General features: G+C 38.7%; 1 protein-coding gene across 3 annotated transcripts in view; it reads left to right on the plus strand.

Moving 5' to 3' along the window:
- TBL1X (transducin beta like 1 X-linked) overlaps window positions 1-25,741 on the plus strand; it is a 189,140-nt gene that overhangs the window by 135,360 nt on the left and 28,039 nt on the right. For all 3 annotated transcript variants that reach the window (XM_056487041.1, XM_056487049.1, XM_056487059.1), the window contains 3 exons: window positions 288-395; window positions 17,310-17,455; window positions 20,217-20,466. In XM_056487041.1, the coding sequence (XP_056343016.1) occupies window positions 338-395; window positions 17,310-17,455; window positions 20,217-20,466 (454 nt within the window). In that variant the 5' untranslated portion in view covers window positions 288-337. The remainder of the gene's footprint in view (window positions 1-287; window positions 396-17,309; window positions 17,456-20,216; window positions 20,467-25,741) is intronic.

The following is a 25,741-nucleotide window of genomic DNA, read 5'->3' on the forward strand; positions in this document are numbered from 1 at the left end:
TAAAGCCACACAAGTAAAGAATTTGACATCAGAAAAGTCTTTCAATATTTCAAATGCTCCTTCTGACTCTCTGGTGTATGTTAGATACTGCTCCTGAATTGTACTAAAAGGTGCAGTCTAGTACTTGATTCACAGCATTTAGTGTATGCCTTACATTGGGATGTTACAGCTCTTATAACTTTATGACATCTTTAAATACCTTAACAATTCCCACACCTGGTTTGATAACACATTTCATTGTGAATTAAGATAAAACAAAGCCTGTTCTTTTCTCTCCCTTTGAACAGAGCGTGGATCACACTTCTCGTAAACCTCATCATATTGAGGTTGGGCTAAGATGAGCATAACCAGTGACGAAGTGAATTTCTTGGTGTATCGCTATCTCCAGGAATCGGGTAAATTCCTTGTCTTTCTTCATGACTTCTGCACATAAATGAAGTGGGAAAATTGCCTTTTTGCATGGTATTGCTCTAGGAATGTTGGCTTGGTTGTTTCAGACTGACAGACTAAATATTTCTTGCACAAACCCCTGTTTCTTTGAAATCATGGACTACAACATAATAAAAGTGCAAACATGCACAGGTACAAAATAAATATTGCAGTTAGGGAAAACAAGAAATAATTAAATTATGTTAACAAATGCTTTGGTAGTTATATAATGTCAGCCAGTCGTTTTTGGCAGCATATGCAAAAAAGCATATGTATGTTGTATTTTTCTTTCTTACCTACTTGAAATTGTGTACACTGGGTTTATGTTGCCTCTAAAGAGAAATTTGGGTGCAAGTTTCTGATGTTTTAGACCATTCTTAGGGTAATTAAGTATGTAAACTGTGCTGCACAAGTGTCATAATGGTTCTGTCTCCATAGCACTTCCACCTCTACCTGTTTTTGTATTGGAAAATACCACAGGGCTTTAAAATATTTTTAACAAATTAAATTGAAACTTACATTTTGGGTTTATTTTATATCCATAGTCTTTCCACTCTGAATGCAAGAAGTAGGAAGTCTCTTAGCTAATGGAAAATTACTAATTCTATTACTGTAGAGATTATAGGGAAGCTGAGAAACATTGACAAAGGATTTGTAACCAGCATCACAGTTTACTTGGTACTTGACCCTATGTTTTGTGTTGGTAAAAGTAGAATTGGCTAAAAATATTTCATATTTAACATGCTGAAACAAATAGACAAAAAGATGGAAAATAGATGCTATCCTGTTAGAAGACTTGAAGCTAGTTTTAGAATAAGCCCTCAAGACCCAAGAGATGTCTTGTACAGAGAACCAGAATCCAGCAGGTAGAAGATACTGCCTTAGCCTGCTTCTGTTGGTCACTACAGCTGGTATTCATTAGATACATTATTTTGAGTTGTTTCTTCCACTTGCAAGATTATTTCAACCCCAGGAAACTGAATCCCTATTCAAAGAATCTCCACTTAAATTAAAAAGGTTTATCGTAACTTTTTAGGGTTTGTTTTTTTAAAACAGTTCTTTGAGAGTCCGTAGTTGACCTGTGTTAGCTGTTGTCTCACACTCTGTAATAAAGGAGCTTATAAAAAGTTGTCTAGATCTGGTGTGCAAATACATGAAAGAGGAATGAACAGAACTAAAATTTCATCCAGACAAAAATTACTTTTAAAAATAAGCCATTGTGTACTGCACTGGAAAGAGCTTTTACACATTAGACCAGTGCACCAGTGGATGTAACCAAAGCATAAAGAACCCTGAAGTTATTTTACATTGTTATGTTTGGGTTGTAGGAAATTCTGAATAACAGTGTATTAATATAGTAACTTTTGTTGATGTGAAAAAAACCAACCTTTTTTATTCCTTTTGATACATCAGGAGGTGAGTTAAGAGTTGTGTAGTGATTCAGGAGGCTTTACAAAGTTAATCAAGAATGGTGGGATCAGCCAAATGTCAGGAAAAAGTTAGTCTAGGTAACATCTCCCATAAACAAGTAATCACTTTTGCCATTTTACAGGGAACTTTACATGCAAATGTATATGTTAATAGCAAGTTGTACTGCTCTTACATTCTTATCTAGAGCATCAAAAATTCTTATTATTTATTCCACACATTCTGAAGACATTCACAAAAAACATCATATTTCCACTGTTATGTTGTATTTTACACATATAAGAGAGTGGAAATTGAGGTTAAATATTTGAAGAAATATTCAAATATGCTTCAAACTGAGCATATTGAAATCTAGATGCTAGATATGGATGTGGTAGATATACCTGGCAGTTTGTTAGGAATTCCATTCAGCAAACTAGAGCAATAACCAAAGATGAATCCACTAATCTGCTAAAAAACCTTTTTACATTTAGTTTGAAACTTTTTTTCCTACTGTCATTGTTTTTTCCAAAGAAATTTTTATATCTCTATTTTCAGATGCAGTAAGGCAATAAGACAGAAACTGTTACACAGCGTTTTGGCTTCCCACTTGCTACTATAAATGCCATAAGATGCAATAGCAAATGAAAAATATTTAATCCACAGCTTCAGAAATAATGCAGTCCAGATTTAAAGGGCTAGTGTTTAAATATAGTCTGAGTTCAAAGCCATACAGTTTAAGGAGTTTGCCAAAAACAGGGTTATCACACTGATTATTTGTTAACATTTTGAACCCAAAGCTTTTAAAAATTTTATCCGACACAACCATGCATGTTGCTTACAAGACCGTACAAAATTTCATTTCTTTTTTTCAGGTATCTGTCCTTTAATCTAATTGTATAAAACTTCCAGGTTTTCCCATAAAATGTATGCAAATGGTGGGAGGAAGAGAGAAATAACAAAGGAGATATATATGGCAAAATAAGTATATAAAAAGCAAAATATCCCTATAACATTTCATGTATTTTGCATCTGTGAGGTACAGAAACACTTGAGATTCTTTGAAGCATTGTAGCAAAGATACTGAAGAGGGCTCTACACTTCATTATGAAGGTGATTCTGATTCTAGTAGGAGTTCAGCTCTTGTAAACTTGAAGTTAGAAGTGAAATTCAGTAACTATACATTTCCTCCTTAATTTTCTGTCAGACCAGTAACCTTGCGCAGGAACATATTAATAGAGTTGAACTGTCTAAACCATTATTGTTGCTTTTTAACAAAACTTGGCATACTGAGGTGAGTTTCAGTGAACTGGAAAAAGCAAATGGCGTGTCAGAATTTTTAAAGGTTAAACAAGATGATCCAGGTAACTATAGGTCAAGGATAATCATTGGAAGGTGGAGACTAAATATCTCCAACAAATCTGAAGAGATTACATCGTGCCTAATGCCAGCCATCAAATTTTTATGGAGAGCAGATCTTGTCAAACATACTTGATGCTGCATTTTCTGAGATCAGAAATGAAGTTGACAGAGATAGCTGTGCTGACATTAATACACTTAGACTACTTTATGACATTTATTTCCTCTTGTTGACACAGTAGTTAAAACCAAAATAAACTAACAGTGAGTAAAATCAGTGTAATCCAGAGTTACCATATGGATTAAAAATGGGATAACAGAAACATCTTGAAAAGTGGTTATAGCTGGGGAGTTTTCATCTCAAGGGTTACTTCTAGTGGGAGCTCACAGGAGTCTCTTCCTGGCCTAATGCTGCTCAATAGCTTTATTGGTTACATGGAAGGAAATATAAAACTATTACCAAGTGCATCTGCAGATGGAATTAAATAGTGAGTTGTGGCATTTGGTGAGTTATACTGACTGATCATGGTTTAACAGAAAAAAGTACAGCCAGGGAGACTGCTTTGAGCTGCCTGCTGCTGGAGGAGCAGGCTGAAGAAGATGCCTGGTGCAGGGGCAGTGCAGTCACATCCCTCCCTTACAAGACAGGGCTTGGACAAGTTAAGGCTCTAAATGTTTAGCTGTATGGAAATAAGTAAGTAAATAATTGCCTCTTCACACAGGTGACTGTCTCAGTTATTATCTATGCCCAGAAAATCAAAGCAGTCTATCATAATTTCCATTTATGCTCCATGGCTTAATGCCATAGGAATTTCACCACTGAGGTGACTAGGTGTTAACCACTTCCACAGTAAGACCATGAATGCCCCTTTCTTGAGATACAAAGAGAACAAGTGTTTATTTTCAGTTCAAGGTTATCTCTTCCTATCCAAAGTCAAGTCTTGCAATGTCTAGTTTTTTCCTTTTTTGTTATGAACTTTTTTGGTACACATTTTAAGGGGGTCATTCTTAAAAGTGCTAAGGCTTTTCAGGCATTGTTTATCTCAGGAGTCAAACTTCTTAAAGTCAGGTTATATTTATTTGTTTGTGTCTTGATACAAAGTCTACTTTTAAATTAAATGGTGGCCCCAGTTAAGTACATCTATGCTAAGAGTGTACAACAGTGTGGAGACAGGAGCACACAAAATACTCTGTGGTGGATGCAGTTTTATCAACAAAGCAGGTGCATTGATGAAAGTGAAACAAGCTATACCAAAGTAGCCATGGTTCTGGCGTCCAAATTATGTTAATTGCAATTGCTAGTAGATGATGTTAGTACTAACATAATATTAATTGTATTAACTTTGCACCTCTTCAAACACCTGAGAAGCATACTTTTGCTAGAAGCCATCTTCATTGCTGACATAGATCTTCTATTTGGTTTCTTCAGCTTCTGAAAAAAAATACAGAATTCATAATGTAGAGTTTTCCTGTTTTTTCCAAAAGACAAACAGATAATTATTTGTCTTTTGGAATGAAAGTCAGAGTAGTATAATGCAATAAGGAGTAATAACAATCCCAAGGAAATTTCTAAGAGTTTAGGGAGGATGGCAAAACCAAGGGAAATCGAATCTCTCACATATTTTTTAAGCTAAAATATGTTGCCTTCTGTTGTGAGTGCAAATCCTATCATCAGTCCAAATGCTATAATAAATTAGCTTCCCTACCTAGCCCAACACGTCAATTCAGTTATTAAAGCTTTTTCAAATTGGATATTTTTGATGTATTGATCATTTAACAGTGTTCCTTTTCTAGCATTTATAAGCATGCTGCAGTCTAGAATTCTTCTCTGAAAATCAGCTCCCCAGTTGCCCACGGCTTACACTGTGCTCTAGTAGAACATTTATTGTAATGACTTTCTTGCAATGACTGGTTAGAGTTAAGATTGTGTAAGTTTCCATTTTCACTCAAATTTTTACTTTTTGATTTGAATTTTTCCATGTTTTATGACTCACCCTTGATAACTGTTCCCCAGTGTATAATCTACACCATGTACAATCTGTACCACATCTAAGACAATAAAAATAGTTGATAGATGCTTTTGCTGAAAAAGATGTCAGTGACATTTTTAGATGCTGACTTGGGACAATTTACCATTTTACTTTAGAATTTTCATTTGTTTTCTTCCCAGCCATAAAAAATGAAGACAGCTAATAAAAAAGGGGTTTTTTTCCTCTCAGTAAATTCAGGATTATAGCAGCATGTTGGTCTGGCAGGTTTGTTGACAGATTTTCCTTGTTTTCCTAGAAAAAAATATTTTCTCTCAGGTTTTTAGCATCAATTCAAGGGCACAGAGCAAAGAGTTTCTGTGAATCACAAAACTCTTTGTAGTTAGTCATGTGCAGATATGGGCCTTTCCTGTTAACCACATCCAACACATTTTGCTGTCATTTTGCCTTTGGAAAATATGAGAGAATCCAAAATGTGGATATTATGATGTTTCTGGGATTTCATCCTTGTGATGAAACTAAGTACAAATAGTTGGAACAGTACTAAATTACTTTTTTTTCCCAATGACATTTGCAAGTTTTTGAAAAGGAAGCAACAAAATTTTAAGGAAATTACCTTTTTTATTGAATAATTCTCTTTTTCAACACAGAACTTTTACAGCAGCTGTAAATATCACAGTTTGCTTGCGTAAGTTCTCAGGCAGTAGGGAATGACTGAAGATCAGTATTCTGTTCTTTTGAGTTGGTGCCTGATGCAACAGTCTTTACTTACATAAGCCTGTGTAATTTTTCTCTGAAGTCCATATTTTGCTTGCATGAGGTATGTTCAGAGTAATTTTGAACAACTTTGTGTGTGGCACAGAGTCCCTGAGTCACAGACGAGAGACGTGCACGTTGAAAATAATTCAGATTAAGCAAAGCATAAAAGATTGGCATATATAGGTCAGCTAAATTTGCTTCAAAGCTGACTGCTTCCTTTGTGTAGGAAGACTGCTGTGAGGAAGAAGAGGAATGTACAGTGCATTTTTTTTTCTTAAATTATTAAAATTTATACCTTGAAGAATAATTCATTAGAAGAATTAATAACTTGGTCAATAAAGGCAATTGTCCAGTAAGGCAGTAAAAGCAATAGTGTGTACTGATGGCAGAATCACTGGATAATGATTTTTCTTTTGCCTTTTTTATGTTTTCTTGAAATTTGGTTCATTAAGATTGTATCGGAGGGCTCAGTCTGGATTGTATCTCAGATGACAATCAGAATAGTTCAGGTTGTCAGGGCCATTGGAGATCATCTAATCCATCTCCCCTGCTCACAGCAGGGTCAGCTGCAGCAGGTTGCCCAGGGCTGTGTCCATTTGAGTTCTGAGTATCTCCTAAGGATCAAGAGTCCACAGCCTTACTGGACCATACCTTTATCACTCCTACAGTAAAAACGGTTTGTTTCAGGGAAATTTCACGTGTTTCGTTTTGTGCTGATTGCCTCCTATCACAGGGCACCCCTGGAAAAAGTGCTTATCCTCTTTGCACCTCTCTCAGGTATTTTTGCAGATGGATAAGGTCCTCTGTGAGCCATCTCTTCCCCAGGCTGAGCAGTCCCAGCTCCCAGCCTCTCCTTGTATGGCAGTGCACCAGTCCACTGGTTATGTTTATGGTCTTTCACTGGGCTCTCTGCAGTGCATCCCTGTCTCTCTCATACTGGGGAGCCCAGATTTGGGGGCAGCACTCCAAGCCTGTCTCACAAGTGCTGAGTCAAGGGTGAGGTTCCCCTCCACTGACCTTCTGCTAGTGCTTTGAGTAGCACAACTCAGGATGCTCTTGGCTGTCTGTGCTGCAAGGACACACTGCTGGCTCCTGTTCAAGTAGTCCAACCTCCTGCTCAGCACTGGAGAGCCTCAAAGATCCTTTAAACAACCTGTACAGAAAGGTCTGCAGGGCAGTCAGTGCAGTGTTCCCAAGGCTCTCTCTGTGTGCAGCTGTGCTCTCAAGGCAGGGATGATGGAGACTTTTGTTTGCTGAGGGAATAATGCATCCTTTAAATGACAGCCTGCCAGGCAAAGGTAAAACACACATTTTAGTGCTGATTCAGTAGCAATCTGTGGCTGCATTATTTGTGTTGACATGCATGTTACCCCAGTCTCTGGGGCCTCGTGTGTCCTGCGTGCAGCACAGAGCGGCTGTAGCTCACAGACCGAGCTCAGAGTAAGGGCACTGCTGAGCTTCTCTTAGCACAGCTCCTTCTGTGCTGCTGTAACTGGCTGCTGACCAGGCACTGCTGAATAAAAAAAGTGATACATTTTGCAAGGGCATGCATAAAAACTGTTTATACCTCACCCTAAAGTTTCTGTCCCTCAATTTTCCTGTTTGAAAGCAAAGTTAATGCTATGAACAGTACCTCATAGCAGATGTTGAATGTTTATAGTCCTAAAATGTATTGAAATCCTCTGAGTAAAAAGTATTACATGGGTGCTGGGACAATATTTAATGTTCTTTTTCAATTATTTCAGGGTACTATTTATGAATTTATGGGTGAATATATATCCCTAAAAGCAGGATGAATGAGTTGCTAACTGTATTTTTCAGGAACTGGTGTTAAGACTGAAGGCAGGGATTCTTTTAGCTTTTCAGCTGTACAATAATGAGACTTCAGAGCAAAACAAGCTCTACTTATAATTCTCATGGTTTAGCACAGACTTGATTTGTAGGCATGCAGTTATATTTATATGATGCATTATCCTTTCTAGGGCCAGTCTACTCAATTAAAATAAAGTAACTTGAGGTTTTGATCCAGATCTTTGATTTATTGAAAGTTGGCTGTGGAACCAGCCAAGAACCATAGAACCAAAAGTTACAAGAGTTTTCATGAATTATTTTAGATAAATAAGGCCACAGTGTTGTTCTAGGAGTGCAGTACATGCTAAAGTGACTGTTGGATAAGAACACTTATGAAATTTGACCCCAAAAATTGTTTGTTTTAAATCAAAGTATTTCATAAAAGTCATCTCAGAATGAATGTGCCTATATGACATTAAACCATCTGTAAAAACACATATTTCATATAGTATAATATATATATATAATGTCTCCAGCATAATATTTTTGTAGTAAAATAGTGTATTACCAAAAGAGTACATAAGGGATTTTAATAAACCACAACTCCTTTTATTAAATATCTTCTCTACTTCTCCGTATTTGTTTTAAACTGGGTAGTGACTGTATGATTCCAGAAACAGTGGGCCTCACTCTGAATTTGAAATTATACTTCATTGTTTGAGAATGGATTATGCTGAAAAAACAAATCCATTTCTAAAATAAGACCTGTACTATTCTCTCTCTGCTAGTAAAGATTTACTCTCTTTGTAAACAAGAAATACATTTTAAGAAAATTAGGGTCAACATTAGAAGGCAACAAGTTTTGTTGGGCTACAGTTCCCAAAGCATTTTTAAGTTTAAACTTAACAAAGCTATGGATCTTGGAAAGAATGAAGCTGAGCACCTGTGGAAGTCCAAACCAAACTGGACACTTTTTTTACAGAGCAATGAATATATCCTAGCAGTATTTGATGGTTGGCTTCACAAAATCCAAATTCTGTGATGGTGAGGGAAAACTATTTTCACAGGTAAAGAGGTTATTTGGTTTGTCCTGCTTTTTCTGGTAAATTTTCAAAAGAATTTAATAAGCTCTATGAGACCCATTTTTATGGCTTTATGTGCACAGACTTGTGGCTTTTGTGACCAGATATTTCTTTATATACAAATGTATAAACAATTTCAAATGTTTTGTGATGCAGCTCAAGAGGTCTGTTTGAAAATTTCATTCTATTTACCCTGTTTCATAATTGGTGCAGAATTTTTAAGTTCATGTGAAGGAAATAAATACACTGAGTATTTTTGGGGTTTTGCCATTTGCATAAGTCTGCTTACCTCATATTTCCTTCTAGGTCTCTTCACAGTTTTCTAAACTTGGCTCTTTCAATTTTTCTTTGGCCTGAAAGTTGCCATACAGTGTTGGATCTTGGACACTGAGCAAACACAGTGATTTTTAAGTTACACAAATATAAACAATTATACCTTTACAAATTTATTCCATGGCACAAATTTTGGTTCTGATCACTTCATGTCCTGTTTTTTGAAGCTTGCAAAAACACCCTATTTTTAGGGTATTAAGAAAATAGCATATTGGGTAGAAGACAGATGTCTAAAGGTCAAGATGACATTGCTGGTAAAACCAGTGCAGTCCTACACATTCTCACTTTACTGCTTTTCAGTTTGAGTCTCCAGGCCCAGTGGAGCTTTGCAAGTTTTGCCAATAATCTCTATTCTGAGAACGTTCTGCCTGCACAGCCACGGTGCTTACAGACCACCCTGCTCACACCCATCCTGTGTTGGGGCTCCTTTTGTAGTCACCAGGCACAGAAACCTTCCTGGTGTTCAGTTCCTGAATGTCCCCTGAGTGTCATCTGTGGTGTCCTACTTGCCACCAGTGTATGCTAGAGCAGAGAGAAGAACATAGCTTAAGGAAAGTACATATGAATGTGAAAGTCTGTTCTATAAACATGATCCTTCAAATTATGCATGTCTCTGGATGTTTGCTTGCACAGACAGGGCTAAAAGATAACAGCATCCCATTAGTTGAGAAGGAAAAGATTCTGTTTGTCCTTATGGCCTTCATAAGCTGTTTCAAACTTTCATAGTTGCAATAAGTTGCTAGATTTGTATTGATATTTATTTGCAATTGTCTTTCTCATTTACAAAGAGTGAGTGAAAAAGGGGATTATTTCAGACCTTGTTTTCAAGAGATCTTTAAAGCTTCTCTTTCCATTGCTTGTGCTCTGTTTTCTGTCTGTATCGTATTTCTCTCTTTGTTAATTTGCAGCCCACAGAAAGGTTTAAACAGTGAGTGCCAAGTACCACTCATCAAAAGATCATTTCCAAGTTGTATTAATCTTTTCCAACATACTTTCCCTCATGAAAAAGAAAAAAAAAATACCTGCCAAAAACATTCTTTGGCACATAATAAAATAATTTTGGGTAGCAGACATTTACTCTGAATTCTTGGCAGAAGGTGAACAGGTCCAATATCCAAGAAAAAAGGGCGTAACATTTAATATTAGTGAATAATCACTTCTACAAACTTTGGGTAACTAGACATACTGTAATTTTACCTACAGCTAGGAATCCTTTCTTTATATTTCCCAGTGACTGTGAAAGAGCTTTTTCCCAGGGTTCTGGAAATAATTTTAATCATTTACCAATCCTAATCTTGAAACAAATGTGCAAGCCCTATTGTACAGCTGATTTTTCTAAAAATATATTTCAACTGCAGTTCTCTACTTTGAATTGCTAATGTGTGTCCTTGTTAAGCCCTTTATGTAATTGCAAAGGTAGCTCTTCAAAATAAGCAGACACTGCCAAAACCAGAGAGATACTCTAGGATGTATTACTGAGAAACATAAACCTCAACCAAGAAAAGAATCTCAGTCTGTTGTGAATAATAAACAAGATCTGGCATAGAATTCTTGTCCACCATTATTTTTTGTACATGTTAGTAGAATCTTACCAGTGGCTTAAGGCACCAGACATTTACTGTGGCCAAACATATTTCAAAGAAACCAGTTGTGCTTTTTCTGAAGCCTCTGCATGTATGTATATGCAGTTTATGACCATATTTTTATGGATACATAATTCAGTTTAGACAAAAATCTAAGGATAAGAAAGGATAGGGATCTGTGTTGTGTTCTCAGTTCTCACTCAGTGTATCATATAGAAAGCACTAGGCTAAGATGGCAGCTGCAGTCAAGTACAGTGCGGAGCATCGCTGCATTCTCTCAAGCAATGGCAAGAAATTGCATCACTTGCCTCAGGAACTAGATTAGTAAGTGCTAGGCCCCAAATTAAGAAAATACAGTTGCTCTAAGTTAAGTTGTTTGTTTCTGGTTTTGCATACAGACATTGCATTCAAATATGCCCTTAATGATAAGTGTGCCTTGCTTCCCTACACTGATAAATCTAGATCTATTGACTGTATTGTTTGTACATCATTAGTTTTTGGAGGAAATTATTTTGTTCGTGGTCATATTTCAGTGGGGTTTTTTGTAGACTGGTTTTTAACTGCTGTGGTGGGGCTCTAATTTATTTCAGAACACCACATTGCACCGCTCTGCCCTTCTTGCCTTCCTGCTTACATGGCACTCCCAGGACCCAGATGTCAAACTTGGGGTGAATGTTTTTCCACTGCTTGCATCTGGTTCCTCTGGCAAGCAGTTGTGCGGGCAGCTATGGAATTACTTGGGTTTAGTAGCATGGAAAAGCAGCTGATAGAACTGTGTGTGGATGTCTGCTCCTCCTGCATATGATTTTCTTTTGATTTTTCATCACTTCATGTAGCAGTGGAATTTTTCTACTTGATGTATCTGAGTGTCCCAGGAATTTTGCCCATATACCCATTTATGGTCATAAAGATGACTTTTCTTTGCCCCTCGCAACCTATTTGTTGTTTTTTGTTTTTTTTTCCCTGAAGCCTGTATAGCTATAATCTTACAGGCCTTCCATTCTTTTATGAATTGTACTTCAGTCAAAGTCTCAGCAGTAGTGCCAGGTGCAAGACTCACCTTAAAGAAAACAGGCACTTTACATCCAGAAAACTCGAGATTGCTGGTGGGATCCCATTATAGCAGCTGCGGATTGATTCTACTGAGCCAGTAGTTTTAATAATTTCTAAAGCCTTGCTCAGTTTTGTCTCCTCTACCTGCCAATACTTTGAAGAGCAATACTGTGTTACTTCAGAGATGAAGATTGGAGGAGCTTGTATTGAAAATTTCAAAAAAGAAAATGTCAGAGAAATCAATTAAAGAAGTGCTGGTTATTTCCATGCAGAGATGGTTAAATTGTTGGAGGAAAAAAAGAGATTGTCAAATTATTCCTTTTCTTTTATTTTTCTTCTCTCTTTCTTTAAAAGTAATAGCATTGGTAATTTAGTGATCTCCAGAAATTGAACTTAAGATCTCTTTATATGTAAACCTCAGTCTGGACTGCTTGAGTTAAAGAAATAGGAAAATTTTTTGAAGGAAATGACACAGATCTCCATATGAAATCTCACTGTTTTCCAGAAAAGAGGGCCAGACTGAGCATTAGTTATACAAAGATTTGTAGGAATGTCTTGTTAATTGCACTCAGTGTTGGGATAGAGGCTACTCATCATCAAGATGCCCAAGGTGTGTGTAAAAGGCAATTTGATGTTCATAATTCTTTATTCTCTCTTTGATTGTACAGTAGCAAATGTTTCAGTGAAGGATCTTATAGAGTGAGTAATTGAACTGGGTAATTTGCAAATAACTGAAAAACACCTGGGTTTTAAAAGTTATTTGTACAGCAAACTATTTAGGCTAACTAGAGAAAACTAAGTCCACTTGGCTCACAAATGAAAACTTTCTTCAACAGATCACTTCTGTATTGCTCATCCCCAAAGTAACCCTGAGTAACCAGCAAGGACAGTTCAAAAGTCGTTGGTTCCATGGACCCCTCTTTGTCATTCCCCTCACCTGTACAAATACAGCAGTAGGTACTGCAGCTGCTGCAATTCGAGGTTGCACTTTTATAAAGGCATGCTTTTTGTGGTGCTAAAGAGATTGGGAAATGAAAGGAACACTTGGTAGATGTCAATTTTAGCTGGAGCTGTGAGTGCCAGATAAGCCAGCATGAGGAATACTCAGCATCACCCCAGCTGCGAGTCTAAAAGGAGGAATGCTCTGCTCCCAGAAGAGCTGAGGCACATCTCTGGAGCAGAGAAGTCATTCCCTACACCTACATTTGACAGGCATTTCTGATGTGAGCCAGGCATATTATAAACTATTAAAACCATGTAGCCTTCAGATCAAACAAGCATGCAACAAGCATCATTATGTTCATTAAATAAAACCTTGTCATTTTACGATCAATGGCAAATCTAGCTTCAAAGGAAGCCATTTTTAACTGAAAAAGGAGCAGCCAAAGGAAAAGCCCTCCATCATCTCCATTTTTGCAGTTATAGCAAAACCTATCAGTGCAATTTTGCAAAACACAGTCCTACATATGCATTTTTTGGCACTGCCTGGGGCAAGAATTCCCAAATGGCTGTGTATGTACCACTGAGAGTATATACAGACACCTCAGTGTGGGAAAAAATATAGCACAGAACTGGGACCTGTTACCACTGTCAGTGCAAAAAAACTGTGGGAATCTCTCAATTAGGAATTTCAGTTTTCAAGTCTGTTTTTGACTTGTGTAACAATTTTTGAGATTGGGGGGTCATTTAAGTAATTTTTTTCTGCATTCATTATTTTCTCTCTGCTTTTATGCTCTGTAAAATACTTCAACTATTCCACAGTTAATAAGTCACCTCCATTCATACCAAGATAATACCAAGATCTGCACTGTTCATTTGGGTATATTTTTCCTGTATGATAATATATTTACAGATTATGCATAGCTTTATGGCTTCTGTTTTCCCATCTTTTTTTAGGCAGAAAAAGCCTGGAAACCATTCTCTCAAGCCTGCTGAAAGATGCCTTTTAGGGCACTGGTCATGTCACAGCAAAAGCAACTGGCTCATTGCTATGAAACCTGTTCAATGTGTGGCAGTGCTTTCTCCTCTTCAGCCCTTGGTGTTTATGCTTTTAACCCTAAAAGCTTTTAGTCTCACTGCATGGGTCTTCGAAGAATTTATTGCACTAAGATTTAGTTTACTGGTTCTATTTGAAGAGAAATCATTGTTTTATAGAGTGATTATTGCAGTCACCAGGGTGACAGAATTTATGAGGAAGAATGCATACGGACACGGATTTGCAACTTTCATTCATTTCACTGCTGCCCCGGCATTTTCAGGTTGTGTCTACTGTAATTTCACATCATCCACACCACATCCTTCCTTCAGATCCCCACTTGCAGAGCACCTTCTGTCTCTGCTCACGCTCCCCAGCTGCCTTGACAGACTGGAGGTGGGGGTGGTGCTTGTGTCTTGGCAGTGTGTCCCTAGTGTAGTTTCATGATCTTAGAAGGAGGGCCAGGTTAACAAGCTAACACTTTTTAAAATTTGCCTTTGTTTAATAGAAATCACCTTTTCATAAGACTGAACTATGGAGCTGCAACTTTGCTATGTAATTTAGTGTACTTGAATGCAGAGCACTGAAGAGAACTGCTGACATCTGGTAACTATAAAAGTAAAGCTCAGGTGATTCTTCAGTGTTACCAGTAACCTGATGGAGCTACAGCTTCATTGAGGATTTTGTTGACTGTGTGAGGTAGTTTTAAAACCAGTCTATTTTCATATGAGCCCTATATAACTGCTATGGTAGTAATACAAGAAATCAGGAGGGAATTAGCTGTCTGTTGGAGGACTGGTTGGCATGTTTCTGTTGGGTTTGTTTTGTTTTTTTTAACTACAATTGTAGGGGATGGATTTTTTCAAGAGGGATGAGGAGCACCATGTTAAATAGGACCCACTTAAACAGTTTTGCTGCATTGATTTTTATTAATCAGATCTTGTCTAATAAAATCTTAGGAAAGTTTCTCACAGCTGCTGGAGGTGTGTGAGATTGCTCCTCAGTGACAATGTACTGGGAGTTTTGTGTTTCCTCATCTAACAGGTGCTTTGGTAATACTTTCTCAGCATCCAGAGAAACAGTAAGATAGCAAGTTTCATTGCAAGAATATAAGTGAGTTTTGTATTGAGAAGTTTCTTCTCTCACATGCTGTGAGGTGAGATCTGTTGCTCTCTGGGCATCAGGACTGAACAAAGAGGCTTAGCTGTGTGCGCCATCACAGCTCCTGGCAAAGATGGGGCTTGAGATATGCCAGCAGCCAGCTAAAAAGTCTGTAAGATACAAAATTCAATAATGAAATGTCAGCCATCATACCTTAGATTATGTCTGCCATTGATCCAAAGTCATGGTTTTCCGCTTTTTTACTTTTTCCCTCCATGTTTGTTGGTTGCCGTTTTTATGCCACCCACCTGTTGTTTTAATCAGAGACCATGTTACAGTTTTCTGAGCTGTTGACTTGCAACCTAGCTACTGTGGTTTTTAGCAGTCATAGATAACAGCTCAGTTTTCTCATTCTTATGTAGATTTACCAATTTATCTGTCATGTATTTTTAAGTTTGTTCTGTTCTAAGAAAATTGTGTTACCATTGTTGATTAATTCAAGAACACATAAATATACATTAAGAGGTATCTGATTCTCTAATTCTGGTTAGTTTTATGTGATGTATTTATAGATACACATAGAGATTTCAGTGTTCAGTGATTAGGCCCTAGACCTCTCAGGAGCAGGCTGTGTATGCTCAGTGCTTGATTTCTTCCTCATTGTGGTTCCCAGTAATGTGCTTAGATGTCCTACAAAACTAATAATCAGGGAAAAACACTGCCCTGCAGATCTTACAGTCTAATTTGCAGCAGGAGGTCCAGCAGCTCATAAACTAGACCAGGACATAAGGAGCAATATAGAATAAGAAATTGGACTAGGGATTACATAAATGATACTGCAGTTTTTCAGTGGGGGATTTTTATCTGTCCTTTTTTTAGGTCTTGTAATCCTATGGAATTCTGTTCATAGCTGGACCTGCCCTTTCCTAAAAAGTGTCCAAAGCATCCCAAGCAGCCCCCAAACCTGGAAGAGCACTGGGAAGGGAAATTAGAATTCAGAGGGGAGAGAGTGTGAATTGTTAGCAGGAAAAAGAGAAAAGCAGCAGCAAAATAAAATGTGTAGGGGAAGGGAAGAATCAGAGAAATACATACCTTGGTTTCAAATGTGGGAGGCATTCTGTCTCTCAGCTTGCTTTTGCTAGCTATCTCTGTTAATAATTGAGCTAGCTGGAAAAAAGCATCTTGAAAAGAGAGAAAGAAAGCACGACTATCAAGCAAGCCCAAAATCACATCCCCAGCCTGCACATAATTGAACATTGCAGTGATACAGGGGAAATCCCTTAACGGACAAAACGATAAATGAAACTAGTGTTGACAAGGGGAAGAGGCACAGCTATATTTAACTGAAGTATTTTCATTTGAAAGCTGCTTTCCTTTTCTTTTTTTTTTTTTTGGGGGGGGGGTTTGTTGTTTGGTTGGTTGTTTTTTTTCTCTTGTCAGGTTGGTGGAGACCACGAGGGCTTTTTCTGTTTGAGACAGTGCATGGGTGGTTTCCCCAAGGCTTTTAATGTTAGATTAATGCTCTGGAGACAGTGTGATGATAAATGGGTTCCTACAGTTATATCTACATCCTGTTCCCCCTCCCCCCTCCTGCAGCTGCCCCTCTGTACAGTGTCTCTGCAGCGCTCGCCTCCATACCCAGCAACAGTTCTGAGCAGCTTCAGCCAGAATTTAAGGCAGCACTCTTTAAAATTTGTCTGCTAAAATTCTTTAATTTTCAGTGCTGTCACCTTCATTGCTGCTTACTTACTCAGACAATGACAAAAAATGAAACAGGGAAGAGAAAGACTTCTGGCTGAAGTACAGGGCGTCTCACTGGTTTGTTGTCTGCTGTGTGGCAGATCCCAGTTAATTACATTTGCTATTGCTGTTCACATGCAGAAAATAGGTTTACAGGGGTGGCCTTTTTGTAGTTTCACATTTTAACGGCAGTGCTCTGCCCATCATATTGTACTAAGCAATAAATGAGCAGGGGATTTGAAATCTCTTCCCTGGTATAAGGGAATGGCTCCCCTGTGTCAGCTGCATCTATGCCTTGATTTTACACAACTTGCATGCTGGTGGGGATTTAAGTATGCTGCTTGAGCAAACACCCAACACTGAAATTCAGCAAGGGAAATGGAGATTTGAGGCACCTTTTTTAGCTGGACCTGCCCTTGTGGTAATCGTTGGCATTTACGTGTTTTGAGGGGTTTTGTTTGGGTTAGTGCAGTTATTTTTCTCTGCATACATTTCCATTTCTATTTGGCTTCCCCTATATGTGCAGGAGGGGGATGGGTGGTCAGGGAGGCTGAGGTTGACCCCCCTGACTCTGATCAGCCAGCCCACATCCTTCTGCTTACACGGCAGCGTCTCTTAGATCTCAGGACAGAATTATTTTTAGACCGTGAAGGTGTATCTGACTGGTGCATTTAGCTTTCATATCATGGCTTCCTTTTCCTGCTCTCAGGTTTCTCCCACTCGGCCTTTACCTTCGGTATCGAGAGCCACATCAGCCAGTCCAACATCAACGGAACGCTAGTGCCACCTGCCGCACTCATCTCCATCCTCCAGAAGGGGCTCCAGTATGTGGAGGCTGAGATCAGCATCAACGAAGTGAGTACCACTGCTGCCACCACTGCCACCACCGCTGCCACTGCTGCCACCACTGCCACCGCCCGAGCAGCACACACACCCCAGCAGCCCAACACGAGCTACTCCCCAGCTTCTCCTCATCTGGTTTAATTTTATTCCACGTACTTTGCCCCATCCCAGCAGAAAGCTCTGAGATGGACATGTGTTTTAGTATTTTTAGCTGTTGCAGGGCCTCTGCACTGCTTACATGGATATTTGTGGTGTTTCTGCTACCCCAGCCAACAAATCCAGGGTGTACAGGCTCTTGCAGCAAACAAAAGGCACCTGTGCTTACAGTCTTGCATTTTCAAGGTCATAGCAGAATTTGGCAGGAAGAACATGCAGCATAGGTTAAAACTTCATTACTGACACCTCCTAGCAAGCAGTGCTGTTCACAAACCATGAGAAGCCTGATCTAAAATGCACAAAGGTCACTGGAGTGATTTCGGTGACTTTGGCCTAGATCATATGAGATGAGGCATCATGTACATGGTGAAATGGGTGCTTGTAAATTCTGAATGTGGCTGAGGTGCAGATTTTTGTAGAGATTGTATGAACAGCCACAAACTGTCCGTGTTCTCCTTGAACTGCCAGTGGAAACAAAGAAGGGATGTGGGAAAAGCCAGTGTTTTTGCCCTGCCAACCTTAAAGACGTGGTGCTTTGAGAGGAAATGAAGCGTGACAGATAAGCAAGTGCTGCATTACAAGATTTTTAGGATAGATATTTCTGACTGACAAACATCTGTAATAAATATTAATACGAAGAAGCTACTGCTTTTTCCTCTATACCTGAATGTAGCATGTGAACAGCATGGATGAGAACAAAGGAATATAAAATAGAGAAAAGGCTGTGTTGTTTGTAGTGTGTAGTTTGGAAACTCTTTTGTTTTCATGCAAACATTCTCTGTTGTTTTTCTTTTTATGACTCGATACCATGTATAAGATTTATATACGTGTTGTTTTATAATTGGAGCAATGACATTTGACATTCACAGCAAGCTGCACTTTGATGCAGTTGTAATAACAAACCAGTGTTAGGAAGTTGTCTCAATTTGCTGCTACTTAACATTTTGCCCCATGCCTGAAATTGGAGCTACACAGTTAGAAAGTTCCAGCTCTGAAGTACCTATATCAGGTCAGGTTGTAGGGGCCTGTACTTACCTAGCTGCAAGACTTACCCTAAAATGAGGAAATAATCTGAAAATATGCCTGTTGCCACCATTAAGGTTTATGTTGCTCTCATCATTGTTTGAGTCAGGTTGAATAGGGCCTGAGCACCCTGGTCTAGTGGGAGATGTCTTTGCCCACGACAGGGATGTTGGAGCTGTATGACCTTTAAGGTCCTTTCCAACCAAGCCATTCTATGATTCTGTTCAAATACCTACTGTTAAGTATGTTACAGCAGAACAAAGGCCATTCTTACTACATCTGAATCCCAGTAAGGGCTACCATAGATGCTTCCCAATGTGTTACTGTTCTGTGTGTATACTTAAGAGTCGCAAGTAATCAGTGAGTCTGTAAACCAGTGTGTATAAAATTATTGTTTGTGATCTATTAAAGGGCAGTCATGTAAATAGTCCAGTGAGCACATTTACAGATGAAAATATAAGATGTCAGGATCTGTTGGCAAACATTTTGTTTATTGTGCAGCAAGAATTTGAGTCAAGATTCAAATAAATTTTGGCAGACACATAAAAAAATGTTAAGGAGAAAGAGAGATTATGGTTTCTTCTCCAATAACTGTCTCCTTTTTCTTCCCCATGAGGAAACAAATATGTATTATCTTAATCTTGTACTTGTAAGGGGTAATTCAACAACTAGTTCAGCATTAACATATCTGTCAGGCAAGCAAATATTTATTAATTGTTCTCACCTATGGAAGATTATATTGTTTACCAGCTACTTTATTTATCCCTATCCTATTCTTACTTGCTCTTTCTCAAGAATAAATCTTTCAGCACTGGATCATTTGTTGTTTCAAAGAATTGAATGGAATTTGCAGAAGATTGGCAAAATGGCACTTTACAAAGGCTTCTAAAATCTTTCCCCTATATTTAAGATCATAGGAAAGTGAAAGTGAAGAAAAGCTAAGTCAATATAGTCTGTATTAAGTCTTCAACAGTCCTTAAAAGTTCACTCAATTGGTTGTTGAAGCTGAAGCCTAATTTACAAAAATCAAAATGAAAATCATAACTATTATGGATAATATAGCAGAATTAAAGAAAATTAATAGTAAGTCTGTCCTGTATGGTCAGCCACAACTGGTGGTGCTGGGCTGAAAAAAACTGCATAAGAAATCACTGAATTTGTGCATACATCATGTTTTGGCTGAGGTTCCTTATACATCATCTGCTTCCATTCCTATGCTCCTGCAAGTGTAGGAAAACAAACAGTTTAACCAAAGTCTGTTTGCCTTTGTCACGGCTTTAGCCATGACTGTTTTTTCAAACAAAAAACAAAGTGAAACTTTCCGTCATTGGTCAGACATATTTTTTTTAACACAGTTTGACTTCTTTTGCATCTATAAAACATTTATATGTTAGAACTTTCTATAAAATTCCAACAAAGTACATTTTCACTGGTCAAGTTTCTGAGTGGACCATCAGTGCAGTCCACAGTCCTGTGGCACTTTTGGTTAAGTCCAAGTGTAGTATCTTCAGACAGCCTCATTCTGTGATTCTTTGCCGACCTGAGTGGTGAAGTTCCTAATCTTGGGGTTCCCTTGTGCTCGTTTTCCCTGCAGGATGGTACAGTGTTTGATGGCAGGCCGATAGAGTCCCTGTCTCTGATCGACGCGGTGATGCCTGACGTCGTGCAGACCCGGCAGCAGGCGTTCAGAGAGAAGCTGGCGCAGCAGCAAGCCAGCGCCGCGGCAGCGGCCGCAGCCACGGCCGCCACGGCGGGAGCCACGACGACTGCTGTTTCCCAGCAGAACACACCAAAGAACGGAGAAGCCACTGTGAATGGAGAGGAGAATGGGGCACATGCAATAAGTAAGCCAACATGCAGCTGCCTGCCACTGCTGGGTGGTTTGTGTTTCAGTAAAATTCTTGTACTCAGTTGCAAGGTGGAGCCTAAGATGTGCTTTCTGCTAGGTAGTAGAACTAAGAGCAATCATTCCAGGGGGGTGGGGCATTTCTAAAGAGGCTGCTGAGTAAAAAATGATGTTTCACGTCACAGTGCTGTGTTTTACCTGTCTCTGACAATCTGAAAACTTCAGATATGTTCAGAATTGCAAGTTGAAGGCAGGATCAAGAAGTGGAGCTGTATGCTCTGTCCTTGGAGCAGGCTACCCAGACTTTATTATCAGCCTTCTAAATGTGTTTAGATATTCGATAAAAACTGGGCTGTAGCCAAAGCTTGTCATTTTGGCCAGGCTAGAAGAGAGATGGTTTGAGAGGCTGGGACCTTGTCTTGGTTTGAAAGACAGATGTCTGCCAAGGGAGGCAGGATATGACCCCTTTCCCTCCGAATTATTATAACTTGGAAATTGCGGGGCTTTCAGGCAAAGATACGGGAAAAGGAGTTACAGTTCTTTACTGGCAGTGGCTCCCCCATGGCTGCAGGGGACACTGTGGAGTAATCCTAATGTCCAACAGACCTACAAGCCCTGTCTGTGTAATTGTGTAACCAGTGCATAGCCTTGTGCAGTAGCTGTCCTGTGATTATCCATAGCCTTGGCATGGTCACTGGCCCAGCTTGGCATGTTCCAGCTTCCATTCTTGTGTGATGTGGCCAAGCACAGGAGCATCCATAGCCTTGCTGTCATGGTCAGTAGCCCAGTTTGGACTATACCAACTATCCATTCCTGAATGGCATTGCCAAGCACATGTGCCAAGGACCATTCCCAGCAAATAACTTGGATGCAACCAACCCGTTTTGAAGGCACAGAGGAGAATCGTTCCTCAGCCTTTTATTTAATAGAATGTGCTTATTCATACAGTCCCCTGCAAGTACCCAATTGAAGGTCCTACCTTCCTGAGATTTCCTTAGTCCTTGGAACAGTCGGTTCTCAAGAGCACTGAATTCACCTTTGTTCATGGGTGACTAATGGAGACTGTGTTTATATATTAATCATCCAAAGTCAGACATCTCCAACATGGAGTGGGACCTACCTGCCCATGTAACTAGATCCTGATGACTGTGCTATCCCTGTGGGGCAGATGGGGTTACTGGTTCTGGTTTCTGTGTACTGGCTGACTTCTGAAACCAGCCCTTACTGCCCAGCTGTCTTCCAAGAAAATTCTAGAGGAACATGCATGCCAGGTTTTGTAGGAAGTCCTAACAGCTCTTTGGCTTAGAAAAGGTCAGGACTATAGTCATGTAAGATTTTATTAGTTCTACAGTGTAGATACCTTTATCAGTCTCCACCTTCTCTTTGATCTGAATAGATTCCTCTGTGGGTTAGTGAGAAAAACACTTTCATACCAGATTTTCCTTCAGAGAATTCCAGTTAGACGAGTTAGTTTCCCCCAGTAAAACTGCAGTTATTTAAATAACATTTTTATTTGAGAAAGCAAATGTAAAAAAATCTGAACATTTTAAAAATATTAATCTGTTCTTAGACTATGGATTGCATATGTTTTACTTTCAACTAAACCTCTGCTTTGAAACTTAACACATTTCATATGTGAAGGGGTGCAAACAGAAATTAAAGTACTGTTAAATGTATCAGATGCTAACATTTTGTTTGTTGACGTCTTCAGCTGACATGTGAAAATTTTAGGGGGATGTCTCACTGTCTCAGGGCTAGGAAAAAGCAAATTCTTAAGGTAGAAAACTGATAATCAGTTCATCACTAAAAGAGAACCACTCAGATGTGTTTCCTTCTGATCCAAAGAAATATATGTACTATTGTGTTAACAAAAGGAAAGCCTTAAAGATCGGCTTATGTTTATAGCCACACTGTAAGCCTCAATGTCTCAATTCTGACACTTCCTAATTTAGAAAAAAGTAGTTTTTACAGCTGTTTTTAATAGAAGGATTTTCACAAGCAGTTGCAGACCTGTTCTTGGAATGTTGAGAAGAAGTTTTCCTGGGAGAAAGAAATAATAATGGGAGACCTACTGAGGAGAAAAGACTGCTGATATGCAAGCTGTGAGAAACTTCCCAAACCTTAATTTTTACTGTTGCTGTATTCCATAGACCTGGCATCTGTTGGCACAGGTTTAAATAATGTGCTGGTCCTTAGAAATAACCTGGAAGTCACCCAAATATCAACCTTTCAAAAAAAGGCAGGATGGGTGGAGCGGGAGGAAGAGAAGTCTTTGAGAAATCACCTAGTTTGCCTTTATTCTGGCATGGAGTTCTCTCTGACTCTTAAGTCTTTTCAAAAAGGTTTTAAAATATTTAATATAATATGATATGTTTTTTGTATGCACATTACCAATATAATATGATAGATTTAAGAAAGAGAGGAGATAGAAAACAGTAACAATAGTTTGAGGTACAGATAAATAAAAAAATAAAAAAAGTCACTGCCTTGTCTTGTTGTTTCCCAAGTAATGTTCTCAGTTTTAAGTCACTTTAAATGTTACAGGAAAAAACAAAAATCAGCATGTAGAAATGGAGCCTAACTTTGGATTGTTTTCCAACTCAAATATTTTTAGTCATTTATTTCATTATATTTGCAAGGATTGGCTTAGGTTTAAGAAAAATAAAGCTCTGGGAAGAGGACTAAGCCCTGTTGCTTTATCAAAACTACAGCCAAAAAGAACAACTTCAGTGAAAGGCTTCTTAAAGATTTAAGTATTAAAAAAAAAAAAAAAAAAAATCCCTGAAAAATGGCAGGGTCTTAAAAGTATATATTTTTTTTCTTTGGAGGAAATAATTAATATTACTTACCAGTGTGTTAGAATTTTTATTTTTACACTAAAAAAAACCCTCAATACTTTGGAGTACTATGACTTCTAATTTCCAATCATTTGGGATTTTTAATACATTTGAGGAAAAGAATTATAATATAATGTGGAATATAACTAACGATCTCCTGGCATTTAGAAAATGTTTTGTGTTAACATTTGGACACAGTCCTTTGCTATGTGACCTGCAGACTTGTATTTTTCACCTGAGGCTCTGCTGCACTTAGTAGATAGAAATGCCTTCTCTTTCAGAGAGCCCCTCAGGGCAATTTTGTGCAAATAAGATCTTAACTGAAACCTTTCTGCTTGGAAGGTACTTTAAAAGAAAAGAAACCTGTTCTTGATGGTTACTGCATCTCACTTATCTATTTATTCTCATTCCCCATGCACACATTGTAACTGCATCCATAGGAAAGCTGAATTTTCAGGTGAGACAAGGGCTCCCAAGAGCTTGTGCTGCTTAAGGAACTTGTCGCTCTTAAGAAGGTGCTGGTTTGTGCTCAGGGGTTTCTGCAGTTTTTTGTTGTTATCATAATCATATCAGTCATATATTGCAAGTGTCTATCTGAATCTAAGAAGAGCCTGAGGCAGTATTGCAGAGGCATGAACTGTCCTGTTTGTTCAATGGGGCGTTTAAAGTTTTGTGCTGAACAGCAACACTCTAAATATGAATGTTCCTGACTACTGGTGCAGATAGGAAGAAAACACATAAAATGTGAACATTTGCAAATTATTTATGAAAGGCTTCTCATCCTTCCCTCTCTTTTCTTCTAAACCACCAAAGCTGTACTGTAGAAATCATTATTGGAAGATACAACACAAAATAATTCTGCAGGTACTTCATTGCTCCCAGAGCCTAGTTGGTCTTGCATGTTCTAATGCAGGTATCAGCTAATCAAGGTTTCTTTTTCACAGCATGACTATTCATGGGGGTTTTTTCATAGCAGTTAATAACATTCAAAGTGTGTGTCTAGGTTTTTCCATCTGGCCATGTACAAATGAAAAATATTCCTGACTATCAGATGGCTTTGCTCTGATAGCACTTCCTGACTCTGGGACCTTGGAGTGATGCTGCTTCCCAGCTGTCATTTGGTTTTAATCGAGAGCAAAAAGCAGCCCTGCCTTTAGAGCCAGGCAGGTAACAGTAGGATCCTATGTCGTTAGCTTAGCGTCTCATTTAAATTTTTCAAATTAAAGTGCTTGAAATATCTTTTTGATTTACCCCCAGCTTCCAGCTCACACTGTGAACAGGACACAGATGAATGCATAGTCATTGTCATTGCTGCTGTTTTTCTCATGAAAATATGCTTTAAGCATGGTGAGTCTGTGCTGTGCTGAGTAATAGAGGATTGTGAGTTCTAGGCTTGTATCTTCTGGTGGGTTTTAATAGTGCTTCACTCTTCAGTGCCTGACTGCTCAGAATATCAAAGATCCCAGCTGCTGGTGTCAGGCTAAATCTTGAGTATTGGTATATCTCAACAGTATTCAGTTTAGTAATCATGCACATAGGGAATTACCAAGGACAATGCTTAACATAGGGACTTAGCATAGGTATAGATTTTACAAGTAGGCATTTCTAATGTTTGTGCAGCAAGTCCATAGGAAATAAGTGTAGTAAAGAATAGAGATATTTTTAATTAGAAATGAGCTGTGAAACTACTTTAGTTGTTTCCTGATTTTAATATTCAATTCTATGTAACTCATGTAGATTCCATTCCATCTGTGGTGTAGATGTGGCACAGACACAGTTTTAGGGTGCTAACCAAATATGCAGTGAGAAGTGCTATTTGTGTGACTCAGCGTGAGTTAGGCAGAGCCAGCCCAGTATGTGAAAGCCTAGGTAAGGGTAGAAATCTGGAGATCTTCCTCCCCATGGCACTTGTGCAATGTCACAGTCTGTTTCACCAGTTGATGGGCAATAGCTTAGCAGAGCTGGAGTATCAGGACAGATGGCTGATTTTAAATGCCATAAACATGCATAAGGGAGCATAATTATTCTACTTGCAAACCTATGGATCTCCTTATGTGATTAAAGAATGACTAACTGAAAGACTTCACTCAGAAAGAGAACTTGCATTTTGATCAGTCAGAGCAGATCAGCTGGCTGAGGCATTGGTTGGGTAACAGGAGGCTGCCAGCTACCTGTGCTTGGATGTGCTTTCTGCAGAATGGGCCACACCTGTGTGTAGCATCTGCTGTCTGCTGTTTCAGTGTGTCACCTGTCCTTGGATGGTGTCTTGTTTGCAGAGGATAATAATCTTGTAATGCTGCCAGGAAGTGTAGCTAGAGCTTAATGAGGAAGATTTATATAGAAGCAGAGGAAGTCTGGAGTAAAAACATTGTTCATGATGCAAGTTGGAATGAATTGTTGTTACTAAGAGAAAGCCATCATTTTAAGTTAACTTTT

The sequence above is a fragment of the Oenanthe melanoleuca genome, chromosome 1 (genome assembly GCF_029582105.1).
Source record: "Oenanthe melanoleuca isolate GR-GAL-2019-014 chromosome 1, OMel1.0, whole genome shotgun sequence".
Taxonomy (NCBI): Eukaryota; Metazoa; Chordata; class Aves; order Passeriformes; family Muscicapidae; genus Oenanthe; species Oenanthe melanoleuca.